This window comes from Crassostrea angulata, chromosome 9, assembly GCF_025612915.1.
Source record: "Crassostrea angulata isolate pt1a10 chromosome 9, ASM2561291v2, whole genome shotgun sequence".
NCBI classification, from domain to species: domain Eukaryota; kingdom Metazoa; phylum Mollusca; class Bivalvia; order Ostreida; family Ostreidae; genus Magallana; species Magallana angulata.
The window spans coordinates 13,203,510-13,220,489 of NC_069119.1; the positions used below are offsets into that span (position 1 = coordinate 13,203,510).

The 16,980-nt window shown below is 31.3% G+C and overlaps 1 protein-coding gene and 1 pseudogene across 1 annotated transcript in view; both read left to right on the top strand.

Moving 5' to 3' along the window:
• LOC128164188 (uncharacterized) overlaps positions 1–312 on the top strand; it is a 35,761-nt gene extending 35,449 nt beyond the window's left edge. Inside the window, exon 8 of the mRNA XM_052827942.1 lies at positions 7–312. Within this exon, the coding sequence (XP_052683902.1) occupies positions 7–86 (80 nt within the window). The 3' untranslated portion in view covers positions 87–312. The remainder of the gene's footprint in view (positions 1–6) is intronic.
• Positions 313–4,960: 4,648 nt separating this feature from the next.
• LOC128162428 (uncharacterized) lies at positions 4,961–13,028 on the top strand (annotated as a pseudogene).
• Positions 13,029–16,980: the final 3,952 nt, after the last annotated feature.

A 16,980-nucleotide genomic window follows, 5' to 3' on the forward strand; every position in this document is an offset into this window, starting at 1 on the left:
TTTTAGAATACAGCAACTCGGCAGCAGCGATGCAGACATTCCATGCATTAATATATTCCATCAATCTCACTGCTATTTTGTTATAAATACAGTGATTGGGAAAGTCATGTATTGTACGTCCACATGACTTAATATCAAACTTTATATCTTGAAAGCAAAGCTTTCTCGGTATCTTTGCCCAGTCAAGTTTGAGATAAAGGAACAAACTTGCATATTCAATTTGTAAGCATATAATGTAATGTTTTTGCAACAATGTTCAAAAAGCTTTCTAAACTCATCTTTCTATAATAAAAACTGCTCTTTAAAAATCTTTAAAAACTTGGGTTTTTATTTTGTATTTTTAATGACACCAGAACATGGCTGCTGTGTTAAGTCTCTTTTGTAATTTACTCCATGTCAAGAAACAGTTTTCAATTTGGAAAATTAAATGGAGATATCCTCATACATTTAATAAATGCTTTCGTGCAATTAGCAAGAGTTGTGTTAAGTGTAACTGTCCATCACCTGACAGGAATTGTGTCCGACGAAAGACCTCATTGATATCCTAAATGAAAGTATTGTCTCTGCTTGAATTAAACGAGAAAACCATGATCTTAATAGTCTATGTAATGGTGATAATATTTAACTACTTAAGGCATTACTAATGGAGCAAGTCTAAATGAGCTTTCTAGGGGAGATATTACATACATGTAGTCCATTACTAATATTGTAATATATTTAAGTCAGATGTATATTTTGATTAGCAGTTATTTTTGCCTTCACTTTAATAACCTCTATCGACCCTATGAAGGGCCAGGAGATCTTCACTGACACACTATCCTTTATATATCTTCTCACACACCATCTACTTTATTAACATCTTCAAAAAAATCATTATTGTCAATTCTAAAGAACCCATGCTCAAACTCCATTTTCAGCCACAAAATATCAATCATACATGTATAAAGACAATCAAATGAGGAATACTGTAAAAATGAAGAAATATCTTTAAATCCGCATCCCATTAATTGTACATTGCATAAAATGTTTATAACCTTGCTATTTCAATATCGCAGCTCTTGCATTTTATTTTAAACAAAATAACGTAAGTACCTTTTCCCCGAATGTTAAAAACAATCTACCAACTAGACATACGTTACGCAGAAATATGCAAAATAAACCTGGGCTGCGTCTTACAAAAGAACTTACGACATAGAAATAAATATTTTCAGACTATTGGAATTATACATAAAGAACAAAAACAATCCGAGATGTGTACATATGTAGCCAGTTTCCTTCATATTTAATAGAAGATGACAGCATAAAGTACAAACTTTCATCATGTTTATCTTATGATTAATCCCATTAAAACTGATAAAAATCAGCATATTCTTAGAAGCATCATTTAAGGAATCCATATTTTAAATTTCCAAAATCGATAGAATCCGTTATTTTACTAGATCTTAACAATAAGGAATGTCATTACACAGACAGCTCCTTTGAAAAGCATGGCCATCAGCTCACTATTGAGACACAAGGACACGCTGACCTACTATTCAAATGTGTAAAATACTCATTGACTGTAGACTATTTTTAGTACATAGTTTTGATCCCCCTATTATATGTGTAGCCATGTTATTTGCTTCATCCTTCCCTCCCACCAAATAAAATGGCCACATTATTCCCTCATTATTCTCACATTATTCGTGAATACATGTGTCTTTATGCATATAAGTAGGAGTGCATATTAAAGACAATATTCCGATATAGACACAAAGTAACATCAGAAGAATTGCCTACACCTAAGCTTTCACAACGGAAGTAAGGGTTTGGCAGTAATAATCTCTCTTATAAACGATATTTCTTAGTCATGAAAAGGGAAAAGTTAATAAGGTTTACAGTGTAAAGTCCATAAGTTGCTTTGTCCATGGACCACCAAGTGCTATATCAAGAGCTGGTAATTAACTGCAGATTTCACTACAAACAGTTTCTTTGCAATGCATCAACCTGAACTCATTTTTGAGACATAAGGACATTTTAATCCACTCTTTCTGTGTAAAGGGTATTCATTAACAGTGGGCGATTTTTATTACAATGCCCCCCCCCCCCCCCTCAATGGAGCCCTGTTATTTATATTTCTACAAACAAAATAGATCTCACATCCCCTCTGTCTCGTGAATACATGTACAACTGTACCTTCATACATGTAAGGAGAAGTGTGAAATTAAGAGAACATACCGATGTAGACAGAGTAACATCAGAAAAATTGCCTGCATCTTAAGATTTTACTAAGGAAGTAAGGGCTTGTCAATGATGATCTCTCTTTAAAAAAAAACTCCTCTTAGTCATGGAAAGGGAAAGGTTTATAAACTACACTGTGTAAAGTCTACAAGTTGCTATTTCCTCGGAACAAGTGCTATATCAAGAGCTGGTAATTACATGCAGATTTCCCTTCAAAAGCTTGGTCGGCCGTAGCATTTATGAACTCTCTTATAAAGATAATTCTTATTCTTAAAACGTGAAACGTTTATAAAGTATACAATGCGAAGTTTTATTTCAATTTCCTTGAAGTCTAGCCGCTCCTATATTTGTTCGGGGATGAACTCAATAAGTATGTAGTTGGGAGAAGAGTGGAATGCATTGATAAGCATAGTAGCGATTAGGTGAAGGATTGGAGAGAAAACGTCTCATGCTCAGTAACAACATGTCGAAGCCATGATACAAAAACAGTCTGGTCCTCGATAGTCATCCTATGAACGAACACTTTACACATGTTATACGTTTAGAAGAAAAAGAAGGAAATTCAAATAATGATAAAGCTGCGCAATAGGAATACCGTTTCCTCATGGAAATAATCTTAAAATATCCTATTCTAAAGATTCCTTACACATAAATAGCAATGATAAAGTTGCACAGAGAAAGTAAAAACTTAAATACTATTCCATCAGAAGATACTCACAAATAATACCACATTTTTAACATTTCTTACAAATTTAAAATTAAGGCCAAATCATAAGCGTAATCAGACATTTCCATGTAAAAAGTAATTAGTAATACACACAAATGATTCTGTTGACAAATACAGTACCTTTTTTCCTTACAAGAGTGCTGTATAGTGTCTATAGAAAACATTAAAAAAGTTCATCTTTACGATAAAACGAAAATTTCAAAAAAAAGGAAATAGTTTTCTGGCCAGAAGATTCTTAAACAACATGAAAAGGAACATTTCTTCTTAACATTACAAAATGTAGATGTACATTCATAGCACATTTTAACAAATATTCATTGACAGTACCTCTCGGCTGGTGGACGAAGATAGCAACATTGTTGTAATATATATAGATGCCTAGGGAATGTGTTTATTTTTTAAATGTTTGTTTTAAATCATTTTGTAATGATTATGTACATTACATAATAAATATGTCAAAGAAATGAAAAAGATAATTTAAAAATAAGTAAAGGTTCAGTAGGTTTAGATACTTGGGGTGGGTGGGTGTATAGTTGGGGGAAAGGGGGTTGGTCCTGTCCTTAAGCACCTATGATATGTTTATAAGTGTTTGCTTGTAAAAACAGCTTATGGATAATATATCTCTATCCCATTCCCGAAGACGACGTTCGATCAGAATAAAAACTTATGTTCTTACTACGGTGTAGACTAATGCAGGATATGTGGTCTTACGAAATAATTCAGTAAGAAATCACATTTATTCTTTAAAGGAATGTTATTAAACTAATATTGGTGGTTCTAACTACGGTGTAGACTAATGCAGGATATGTGGTCTTACGAAATAATTCAGTAAGAAATCACGTATATTCTTTAAAGGAATGTTATTAAACTAAATGGTGGTCAAAATGAAGTTTTTTTCGAATCATATTTTATGCTATGCTTTTTGTTACATTGTAATTATCAACAAATATAATACTGCGTATATTTTGGTTCTAGCTTTATCTTTGCCTTGACCAGCAGCACAACAAGATGAAATATATTGACTAATCTGGTTTCAAAATTGTAATAAAATTGGGAACAAACCATCAAACAAACGAATTAAGTTGGATTTTTAAAAAAAATAATTACTAGTATTGAAAATACATTGCAAAAAGTTATCTCATATATCCCCATTTAAGGTGCACTGTGCACCCTTAGTGACTGTCATTTTTCAAAGGTTTTTTCTTGGTCTATAATAAATTCATTCAATAAATCTAGGATTTTCTCAAACGTCAATCTTCTTTTTATATCATGTAATATGTATGACAAGATTCAACGTTCAAATCATTTTGTACCATATTTATATAACCCTAGAAAACGAACAAAGTGTTTGTTGCGGAAGTGGTCAAATTTAATATTAAGAAGGGTTTCCAAAAACAGACACTACTAATTTAGATATTTGTTTAATGTTTGCCGAGTCTTCAATGTTGCATCAATTCAGATCTTTAATGGAAGGTTTTGAACATTAATGTGATACGCATGTCCGCTATATATCAAATGTACTAAAAAATTATAACATCTGGCAATTAATATTTCACAATTTGTAATTTCAATTTAGTCTTTATTTAATTCAGTGGTTAACAGATCAAAACTGCAATTATTTTTTATTGATATCTGTTCTGTTTGTTATAGAATAGTAATCTTAATATGGGTCTTCATTAGTGTCGCACGAACATAGAACTTTCAGAATGTTTAAATTTACATTTGATAACCATGTCCACTTTTACTTGCACAAAAAGCATTGTACCTTAACCATAACAGTACCTTTAACCTAAAATATCAAGACAATTCCTTAATCATTTCCGTTTCTTTTTATATAATTTGAGCTATCTTGGACACCTTTATAATTAATAAATTTACGGGATTGTGTACAAATATCTTACAACTAACAGAACACAGGGTTTTTGGTCTTTAAAATGATATACTAAGTTTATACTTGTGCATGTAAATTATATGATACATATTTTTTACTATAACTTTTTATTATATGAAGTGAGCATTTGTTATACAGTTGAACTTCCGATATTAAAGATTGTATTTATATTTTAACTTCCTTTCATTTAGTAATAGCGATGGTGGTGTTACATGGAATTTAATATTCAGTAGATGTGTTCCGAAATTGACAATGGAAAAACAGCAAATAAATATGGGATTTCTTATTTACATGTTTATGCACGGTAAGACATTTTGTAATATTTTTATTCAAACCATTTTATCACATTTTATTGATACATGTAAAGCAACATTTCGAATAAGGTTTTACCAGTGACTGTTAAAAATGAGATAAAATTCAAATGTGACGTTTTGTTATAATATCTCTTCACCATTGAATAAATATTTTTTTTTAAATTTCCTTTATAACATAACAAAAGCGTTTTCATAGATTTTCATTCTATAATTTCAGAAATCTTAAAATGAGCTAATTTGTGATTCCCTAAAAACATAAAATAATTTTGTGTTTCAAGTTTCTTAAATTTTTGAAAAAGGGTGATAAACTTTGTATTCATCAAAAAGTCAACATCACAGTTTGTTGTAAAAAATAGAGAGGAGTTTACTGTTTTAAAGGAAATGGGAACAGTTTACGCAGGATCTTGCTCCCAGTCAATGGAATAAGATCCTTGTGAATGGCTGAAAGTGGTTCAAAGTTCAAATTAGAAATACACTTGAAGATTGTTTGATACATGTTTTTCGATGGAAGAAACTGAATATATTCATCTCCTCAGAGTCAGGTCAGAGTGTCCTTAGTTTACCTTTTTAATTATTGAATGTTAAGGAGGCCGATTTGTTTGTTTTTTTTGTGTGGAAAAACTACAATAGCAAAACTTTTTTTAACCATGTGTAATTTACTCCAACCGTATTTTTTTTTGCAAAGTTTTGAGAAAACCGACCGTCTGGTTCTTTTTAGGGACCATCTCAAAATACAGGTACATCTACAATACGCGGGAATGTTAAGGAAGCATATGGGCAATTTAACGTCTTATTTTGACTGTTATATTCAAAATCGTGAAATTAAATAAGTATTTTGAATAAGATCAAAAAATTATTATTAACCTTTAAAATAGATGTCAGTGCAATAAAATCAGGTAGTACATTACTGCCACATTGGTGCATTATCACGTTACAACTATAAATAGCTTCCGTATATTTCTTAACATAAAATGAGATAAAACATTACTACCCCTCGGTTTCCAAAATAAAAATAACATACCAAGTGACGGCAAACCATCTACGTTTAATCAAAACCGCTGCTAGAATTTATGTTCTTTTTAATCAATAGATGTTCATCCGGATCTTGTGAAACCTTCCCAACTTTCATAAAGTTTGCACGGAAAACGGTATGTTGCATCAAAACAACACACAACATGGGATTCTAACAGCACTTTTCAATTAAAGCATTGATCAAACTAACGATATCGATACCTATAAAATTTCAAGTTCAATATATACAGTAGTGTTGTTCTATAGTCGGATTTTTATGTCGTAAACAACGGAAGGGAAAGCCTAGCCGAGAAATAAAAGCAAATTCACGTACCTTTTATCGAATGATTGATAAAATTAACATCTCTCACAGTATTCTTTTGTTCAATTCTCAATAAATCACACTGCAACACTTTATTAGAGTTCTTAGATTAGTTATACCTTGAATATGTTTACGATGCTTTCCGATCAAATTCACACAACATTCAACTTATAGTCATGACGTCATCAATGTGTGAATCTACGTAATACAAGCTAATTTCTGAAAAAAAAAATGTCTTCAGTATTTTTTATTTGTTTTTGGTCTACGTTTCGTTGCTTAGATACTTGAATATGTACATGATAACTTAGATTTGATATTTCACGGAATTACATGTAACTTAGATTCCGTATGCTTCCTTAACACCCCACCTAGGAATGTATAGGAAATTATCATTTTCCGCAATTCGAAGCAGATTTTCTCAAATTATGATATCTGATTAATATCATCATTTTCTACCTCATATATAAAAAAGACTAAATTCTAGCGTCTGGGTTTTAGTAGGGGCCATCTCAAAATATTAAAATGCACCATATATTTGAAGTATTACGAATGGAGATTGGTAACATGGATTCATTAAAAAATTAAGAATTATTCCCCTGAACATAGCATTATTATGTATATAGATTTTCATCGGTATACGATTTTTATTTTATTTTGATGCACCTTCGATTTTAAAATATGATGTCCAAATTATAAATGACAATTATATTTTTAAGCATTGTTTTAGGTATGAATATTTTTGTAATTTAGAGAATATAAGATCATACCTCTGCAAATATAAAAATCTGATGGCTACGCATAGCCAACAATTTTCTTCCTATTTCGTATTTTGATAAAAAAGATATTAATACACTTGACTAAAAAATTAATTTAATTGTCAATCAATTTATACGACTTATACATTATTAAGAAAGTTCACCTTTTTATAAACCGCAAAGTTGAGTAGCTATTAATTTCATTCCTTATAATTTTACTCTCAGTTCGTGTTTGTATAAAAAAAAATATAAAGGCTGTTTGACCTTTGTAATGTTTAAAATCAAATTGTACTGTTACGTAAGTCGATTCCTTTATTAATGTTTGTCTCATAATAACGTTGACAGACATTTTCTATCCAAAGGGCCTAATATTAAATCAATTTTTCACTCAGGACTAGTTAGGTCCGAGTACACTTTTAAGGTATGGTCTCAATCCACCTGGGTAAATCCTGGGGATAGTTATGTGGCGTACTGCAATATCCCTGATGTAGAAGCTCTTGACATAAATTAGCAACCTGGAGGTCATGTGGTACCACAACTCTCAACAATTGACCAATCTATGTGTGTTTCTGTCTTCTGAACTCACCTTGAGATATTTTTGCAACGTTCGGTTACCACAGATGTACAACATCAGCTTGGAAATCACATTAACCAGTAAGTGTTGATTTACCATTTTTGTATCAGTGTCAGACCAGTGCTTTGAAAAAATGTAGTTTTCAGGTTGAAAAGAATCGTAAAACACGAGAGCGTTCATTTTACCGTATTTCAATTACCTGTTTCATATTTTATCCAGAGATAAATTAAAACAATACCTAAGTTTATACATGTATATTTTCTGTTTAAACACATTCTACGGTAATCTAATGACATATTTCTTAAGTATGCCCCGAATGCATAAACAGTTGTTGTCATATTTTATATTTGGCGATGTTCAGAAAACAGATGAAGGTAACCTATCCTGTGTGGTGTATGAGAAGTTCTGGAAGAATAAAACGAAAGTCAGGGGTGATCTTGTGGCCATGAAGTCTGTGCCTATACAACTCAGAGGTAGATAACTGATATAATACTCAAGTGGATTCAATATTTGTTTATTGCGAAGTGCCATTGCACATCGTAGGCCCAAATTAATCCATACAGCACGAGATTTACATGACATAAATCATTTTCTAGATTCCTTTTTCTAGTTCCCAATGTTGATTTAACATCTGTGCTGATAAACTTAATATATTAAACAAAGAAAGTAAAATTGTAATTGATAATAGAAGTGAAATGTATTTGACTAGCATATATTTGTAAAAGTTGTAAAGCAATATAATGTTTGATATTTGTATTTAGCTCACTTTTGATCACATGCTGTCCAGTGTTTGTCAGTTTTTCTGTTTGTCGGACTGTCTGTTAATTTGCCACTCGTTTTAATTTCTCAAGAACCAAGTGGCAAATTTAATCCACACGTGGTATAAAGCATCTATGGGTAAAAGGGACTCAAATTTAAAAAACCCCTCTTTCAAGGTAATCGCATTTAGAATTATTGAGAAAGAAGCATTTAAAAAATCTTCTCAAAAATAATTTCTTTTGAATATCTAGAATTATGAAGCAGTGTATATTCAAGCCAGTCTTAAAAAGATCTTTCATTCGCTCCAAAAAATTTGATGTCTTTACACAAAGTGTTGCTGAAGCAAATCAAGGATCACGTTCTAATCAAATCATGAGCCCTGAGGGCAGAGTGACGTCACAAGGGGGAGGATGAGATTTTACATTCACATTATGTCTCACATTCAGAGTTTCTAAAAACGGGTCTTTCCAAAAAAATTGGGCCCGAAATGCTATTACTTGTATGGAGACATCCTTAGAAAGAGTAGATTAGTTTGTTTAAATCATGATACCCAGGCGTAGAATAGGGTCACGAAAGGGGATGGGATGGAGTGAATTTTTACATAGACATAAAGGGAACAAAATAAAACTTTTTCCAAACCTATCGGTAGGAAGAGACTTATCAGAAAAATCCTTACATGCGATATTTTGATCAGATCATGACCCTTTATGTAAATGTGGGGCCAAAATATGGGGCTGAATGTTTATCTAGGAGTGAATAAGTAATTGTTTTTAAAACTTTAATGCTAAAAAACTGAAACAATTTAACAGACCCAATATGATTTAGGAGGGAGGATTAAAGAACTGTTTACGCAAGATCTACTCTATTAATGGTCAAATCAATTGATTTATTTTGTTGCTGATACCATTACGCTTTAGTAATTTTACCTTGAAACTGGCTATGCTAACTATACTTATTATATTTTATGTGTACAGTGAACTCCCGTTCCTCCCCCAATTTTATTTAAGTTTGACTTTCATTTGTATTATTGTACAATCACTGTTATAAATTCCATTAAGAGTAGTTCAATGAGTAAAATACTGGTAGTGCCATCACCTTTAGAGCCTTTCAAGAGTACTTCCATTAGTAATGTTCTACTTTGACTTTTTTAAAGCGTATAAAGGGTACTTCCATTAGTAATGTTGTACTTTCAATTTTCTGATCCTAAAGTACTAGTTCCATGAATAATATATTGTATTTTCTGTTACCGTTAAATAGCTTATTACGAGTAATTCCACTGCATTTTAATACTCTCACTTATACAGAGCCTATCAAGAGTATGAGGTTCAAGTTTGACCAAAGCATTGAGTTCTCTCTGACCGATGAAAACAATGAGGCTCTTCACCCACTGCAGGTCTTCCCTGGCAGATACGCCCCTACCTGTCATGTAAATGGCAGCAAACCCACCGCAAACGTCCGCATTATGATGGACAGTGATCTTATGAATGGAAGGAAATTTGACTTTGACGACAAGATGGGCACAGAGTTTGTTGCCGAAGAAACAGATTTCAGAAGTCAGTATCATCATGTATCTTCATAATTGTGAATTGGTTAGATATAAAGGGATGCTTACTAATCAGTTAAAATTAACTATATGTTTTGTCCTGGTCGAGTTGCTCTCCCTTTTCTTTTGCAAAGTTACACTTACGTTGGTTTGTTCTGGGAAGAAAAGGGGGTGTGAAATAAGGCAGGGTATGATGAATGTTTACTAGCCAGCCCGATTGGGTGGGTCATTTGTCTTGTGGTATTATTTCTGAAGTCAGACTAAATTACCATTTCGAGTTTCTAGTACCAGCAATTTGCACTGTTATAATCAAAGTTACAGTTGCTAAGAAAGTTTTTTGAATACCTTAGACTCCATGAAAAGCTGACATTTATAAACTGAATTATACCAAAAGGACAATGCTTATGATTTCATATTCTTGCAATATGCGGTAGAATACGGTATAATTTTATAATAAATAACTTGCATAAAATAAAAAAAAGATCACTTTATAAATGACAGAAGATTTAGTATATTTGTTTAATGTGTGTATTTTTTGCTAATAATTTGTAAAATAAGTCTCTAGTACTGACATATCATATCAAACATTACTTTTAATTATCAATATAATACTGATACTGTAACATTTGAGAGATATTGTTATAGAAGTGTTCTGATTGCTTCCTATTTTTCAAATAAATTGAATCTAAGTCTGCTTGAATAATTGCAATGGTTGCAATGATTGTAACTTTGGATAGAGATTTGAATGCTAAATTTGTACAGGCAACAGCAAAGTTAATGTGATGTGTAGTGCAGAAGTTGATGGACTACCCAACTCAGAAATGCAACGCACCTATCAAGTTCTTGTCAGACAAGGTAAGCTAACTTACGTTTAATTATTGAGTTGTACGAGTTATTCATCATTTTTTATTTTTTTTTAAGTTTAACTAGTGTTCTGACATGAAAATTGGTCTGCCATCATATCTAATGATGAACGTCAACAAATTGGTCTGCCATCATATATATAAATATCATAATATTTCACAAAATTCAATTTCACACAAAATTGATACTTCCATTAGAAAACAAAAAGTCTTGCATGCCATTAGAAATTTCAAGACAAGACCTGTTCTCAGCTTAATATGCAAGAAATAAAACTGTTGATTGATTTTGTGATCTTTATAGGGGATCTTAAATTCAAATGCACCAATTCTTCTGCTATTGTAAACAACAAACGTCACAAGATTGTATGTGAAGTGTACGATGTTGAGGGTATTGCCTGTAACAAGATCTTGTGGAAGCGAGGAGACACTGGTGAAGATTATAGTCCCGGCAGCTATAACAATATCAATGTAGCCTGCAGGGTAAGTCAAGTTAACAGGATGGATAACTCTTCTAGCTATAACAATATCAATGTAGCTTGTAGAGTAAGTCAGGTAAACAGGATAGATAACTCCTGTAGCTATAACAATATCAAAGTAGCTTGAAGAGTAAGTAAAGAAAACAGGATAGGTAACGTCTGTAGCTATAACAATATCAATGTACCTGAGGAGTAAGTCAAGAAAACAGGGTGAAACTCATGAAGTTATAACAATATAAATTTAGCTTTTAGAGCAAGGCAAGTGTACGGAATTCACAACTCCGATAGCTATAACAATATCATTATATCTGAAGGCTTGACTTCTGAAGGTTCAGACAAGTACACAGGATAAATAACTCCTGAAGCTTTCCCAATATTAATGTTGCTTTTGGATAAACAGGATAAATAACACTAGAAAACACAAAATGAAAATTTAATAATGAGTTCATTTATATAATTGCTTCTTTTTTGAAACACTGATGATATAGATTGCTGTAAACACGAATGATTTGGCCTGTTATAAATATTCACATGTTTGATTAATATTATATTAGTAAATAGTTTCTCTATAAACTTATTGGGTTTTTTTTTAAAGAAAATATATGTAAATAAGCATACTTATTTTTGAGTATTTAGTGGTGTAATTATACACTGAAGTTTACAGTATCGCTTTTATTTATGTTTTGATTTAGATTGTATGGTTTACTTTAAATAAAATTCTAATATTTTGAGTAGGAAATTACTAATTCCAAGATAGAAACAACACTGGAGATTCTGCAAGTGACGGCGGAATATTTTAAAACATCATTCAGTGTTATCTACAACGATCCTTTGTTCCAGACAAGAGAGTTCCAGCTTAGCATTCCACAAGGTGAGACATGGCCAAAGTTATTTCCCTTTTCATTATTGCAACTAAACTGTGGCAGTATTTGACCTAATGTGGCGATACATGATAAACACAATTTTGACCTTAATTGGTGTTTTAAAAATGAAAAATGAATGGAATGTCGCTAAATACTCTATTTTTTTCTTCCATCGAACTGTGGGGAACACTTTTATATAAGTTTAAGCTGATAAGAATTGTTGAAAGGTAGATGAGGAAGAAGAGAGATAACTATGAAATGAAAAATAAGATGCTGCATTTTTAACTTGTGAAAAGGAGGAGGAAAGGAAAGTCAGCTGATTTTTGTTTCCTTCGGGAAAAGTTTTAATGGTGTAATGTGTTGTTACAAATATATTTCCCTCTCATTTCAACTGAAGTTGAAACTAAGATCAGTTTCTTATTGAAATCTTTCTCACCATTCTTTGTATATAGTCAATCCACTCAACCACTTAACATGAAAAAAGAATATTTAGAATTCAACTACTTATGCTTGTTAATGTTTGCTCACAAAATTATATTTGTTATTTTGTAATTCAAAAATCCTAATTGTTGTTTTGTTGTTTATTTTTCAGAATACACCAACTCGGTAGTGGCCCTGCAGACATCTTTCGTATTATTGTGTTCCATTGTTCTCGCTTTTATCCTATAACAATTACTGTCTTTGGATACTGAATAAAAAAAAAAGAAAAATATTTTATGTGCACAACTCCTATCAGAATCTTTTACGTGTCTACAAAATACTTTTTTTACTTACACGTTGTATTATCTGTTCCGGATGTGTCATGTAGATAAATTGTTGGTGAAAAAAAATTATTGCTAAGATGTCAAAAGTGTTTTAAGGTCCATTTGTATTCTTATCTCTCACCTATGGCCTAGAAGGAACTGTAAATAGCCGTGTCTATAGAATTTTATGTATACACAAGTATATGGGTACCAGCTTTCATTAACGATTAAAATTAGATCTTAAGAATATGGCTTACTTATTATCTTAATTAAGGATAACACCTTACAAATGTTAAGAACTCTACATTGGGGATCTTTCCTCTCTTGGTGAATCTTTTCAAGGCTTGATTTTCAGAGAGAATATAAAAGAGCGAAAATTAGATAGAATTTAAGCAACTTTGAAAATTATTATATGATATATTTGATCTTTTAGGCATGGCTGTATAGAATAACACACTTTGGAGATTCAATAGAGCTAGTATTTAATTTGCAATTTCAAAGTAAACGAATGGGGTTGACACAAATGGAAAGTATGTGCACCATTTTTTTTTTTTAAAACTTAGGTAACCGATTGCAATTGATTTTTTGTCCGTCGTCGTGTGTCAACATTTGACAGTTTTAACTTGTTCTTGAAATCTTTTAAATTTGATATGGTGTAATTTGGGGGTAAGGAGAACATAAACTATAAATGACATAACTCTTGCCCACATGGGCACAAGAGCAGGGTTATAAAATGGTCAAAATTTTACAATTTTGCTAAGCTCTTCTCTACTTTTGCACATCTGGAATATCAGGACCAAAACGGTCATATTGTACATGTGTTAATAAATCTAATGTTAAAAAATATTCGTCTTTATTTCTACTAAAAAACGACCGCACATTTTGAAATACTATAAAGGTTTCTACTAAAATTGTTAATTTCATGAATTTCAGGGTAGAAGTTCCAAACGCAAAATGGTGTTATAGTGCTAATGTTTACAATTTCAATATCTAAGAAGACCATAAAGCTGTCTTTTGAAAAACAAATATCATAATTTAACATCTATAGCAGGGGTTAAGCCTCTCATTATGGGGGGAGGTGGTATTATGTTTAAAAAAAAGTATTCTGCTGGTGAAATATAATGAGAGCTAAATACATAATTGCTTAAAAAAGAAAGTTGTGTTACAAAGTTAAAATATCATAAAAACCATTGCCCCCATCTTTTTAAGTGGTGTTTTATACAAATATACTGACAAGAGCTGAACTCCGTTCTTTATATGTGTTGACATATTAATGAATTCAAATAAAGGAAGAAAAAAGGCAACCTACCGAATGTTTTTCTGAATTTAAATGCCCCTTGGGAAATTTTTTTGCCGGCACTTTGGGATGGGGGGGGGGTATTTATGTAGAACATTTATGCTACCCAAATTCAGTTAAGTAATGAAAATAATGAAAACAAAAACATGTAAAAGCTAATTTGGCATGAATAAATTTTGATAAAAATCATTTTCTATTATAAGAGTCTTACATCTTTTTAATATACCACCGCAAACGACGTTAAGGGAGTATATTAGAATCACTCTGCCCGTCTATCTGCTCGTCTGTTTGTAGTCACAGCTATGTCCTGATTATAAACATAATTACTTCTACACGGAAATGTCTAAAAATATATACAAATGTCGAACACTACCTGTAAATGTGCACCTACAATTTTAATTGAGATTCAATGATTTTAGGCTATCTATCTATCTATCTATCTATCTATCTATCTATCTATCTATCTATCTATCTATCTATCTATCTATCTATCTATCTACGTCGAAAAAAAAGGGTATTTCTTAAAAAGAAATGTTAATTCTTTAATTATTTAACAGCTAATTCTCCTAACTATGAGTGAATAGACAAACACACGAAGTTTAATGATTGCAATCGCTTTCAGCTTTTGCTAAAAGTGGTATAACCTAATCTTTGTATCTTATATATCCCAAAGTATATTAGAAAGAAATCGTTGGATGAATGATAAACAACTTGTAAAGGTGGAGCTAAAAACTGCAAAAAACTGATGAACAAAATTGTCCAAAATTACCCCAACTTAGGACCCATGAGAGGAAAAACATAAACAAAGGATAATAGGAAATGTTCAATAAATCAAAATTAGTAAGGTAAGTAAGATAAGACCGAACCTGAAACATTAAAACAGAGCAGAGCTTGTCGTGACAATCTCCTATCAAAAACTAATGTACACTCTCAATTACTTTGATAAATGTAATTAATTACATTTCAAATACTTTAGTTTTATTTTTTTAAATCTTGAGAACATATACACTTAAATTAACAGCATTAAGATATACAGAGCTTTGTGTACGGTTATGTTTTTAAAGGTTGTATAGTTCACTTCAGTTCAGATTTCTTGAAAATTTCTAGAAAAATTTTCTTTAACACTAAATTCATTGAGTACCATTGAGTTCATTTTTGGTTCTGAATAATATTCTCTCTAAAGCGAATTAATTTTTATTCACATATTAAAACCATGTTTAATATTCAGAAAGTACAACTTTCGACAGTACAGCATATCAGTGTATAAATAATAATTGCTATAATTCAACAGAATGAGATATTTTGACTCCCTTTAGTCTAAAATCAATGGGGGTTCTTGGGTATTAGAGGAGTTCACACCTCCACAAAATAAGATCTTTACCTATTGTCCTGGGCAGTGTGTTATGCTGTATAAACATATGAAACATTATGGGACATTTAATTATTGTATAAACAAAAGTCCATGCCAAACATGTATAAAATTTATTTGTTATTATAAGACACCTTTTTTGTACTTTAAACTAAGTAATTGAAAATACACAATATTTTTGGAATGTATTTAAATACATTCAATTACTTGTAATTGAAGAAAGACTCAATTACAAATTACTTTCAATTACTTTGAAAAATTTAATTAATTACACTCAATTACAAATACTTTTTTCAATTACCCCATCCCTGTAGTAAACCATACAGAAATCGACAATGTGGATAAGATATGTGCTTTGATATGTTTTTGACCTTAGTTAAAGTAAACAACAGCTACAGCTTTTCACGAAGATTTCAAAATAGTTCAACTTACCCATAGTAAGAGAAATCATTACAAACACTCCAACTACCTGTTTTTTTTGGACAAAAATTGTGGCCGCTGCCTGGCTACAATGCAGCATCATAAATATTTTTTTTATCAACGATGGACAATAGATTTGACCAATACCTGAAGGTACCCAGTGGGAATATTACAAAAAAATGACTCGTCAGATATTTAGAGGGTCCCTATAGGAAATATTAACCTATCAATAATTATTTATTACATATCAAATATAATAATATGGTCACTAATTTGTGAGATATATTTTGGATATGAAAATCATCCTCGAACTTTAAGATTATTAAATCAAAGTAAATTACATTTTACATTTTCATTCTTGTTTTATTTGCTGACTTTTCCGATAGAACCCTGCACAATTACAATATCATCTCACTATCATCTCACTATTGCCTTCTATATCAGGGCAATATTATCATCTATGGGTGGTGGGGCTTATTGACTGCAGATGATTTTTGAGCTGGTTTATAAAAAAAGATCTATGTTTACATAAATTTTCAAATTGACGATTGTTTGTTAATATTTATACGCATCATCTTGTTCGGTATTTTTAGAATACAAAGACGCTTTACAATTTTCATCATATAATACAATAAAATACTGTAATAAACAATGATGAGATATTATATTGTAACATATTAGAGACAAAAACACAAATATCGGGGTTCTTGTCAATCTTTGTTTATCTCCAAAGAGATTATTGTTCTTAAGATATCTTTACTTTTTCTAGGAAAACTAAGAATTTTTCATCAAAGAGTTTTATTTTTTTATTGCTTTAAGCAATACGATCAACT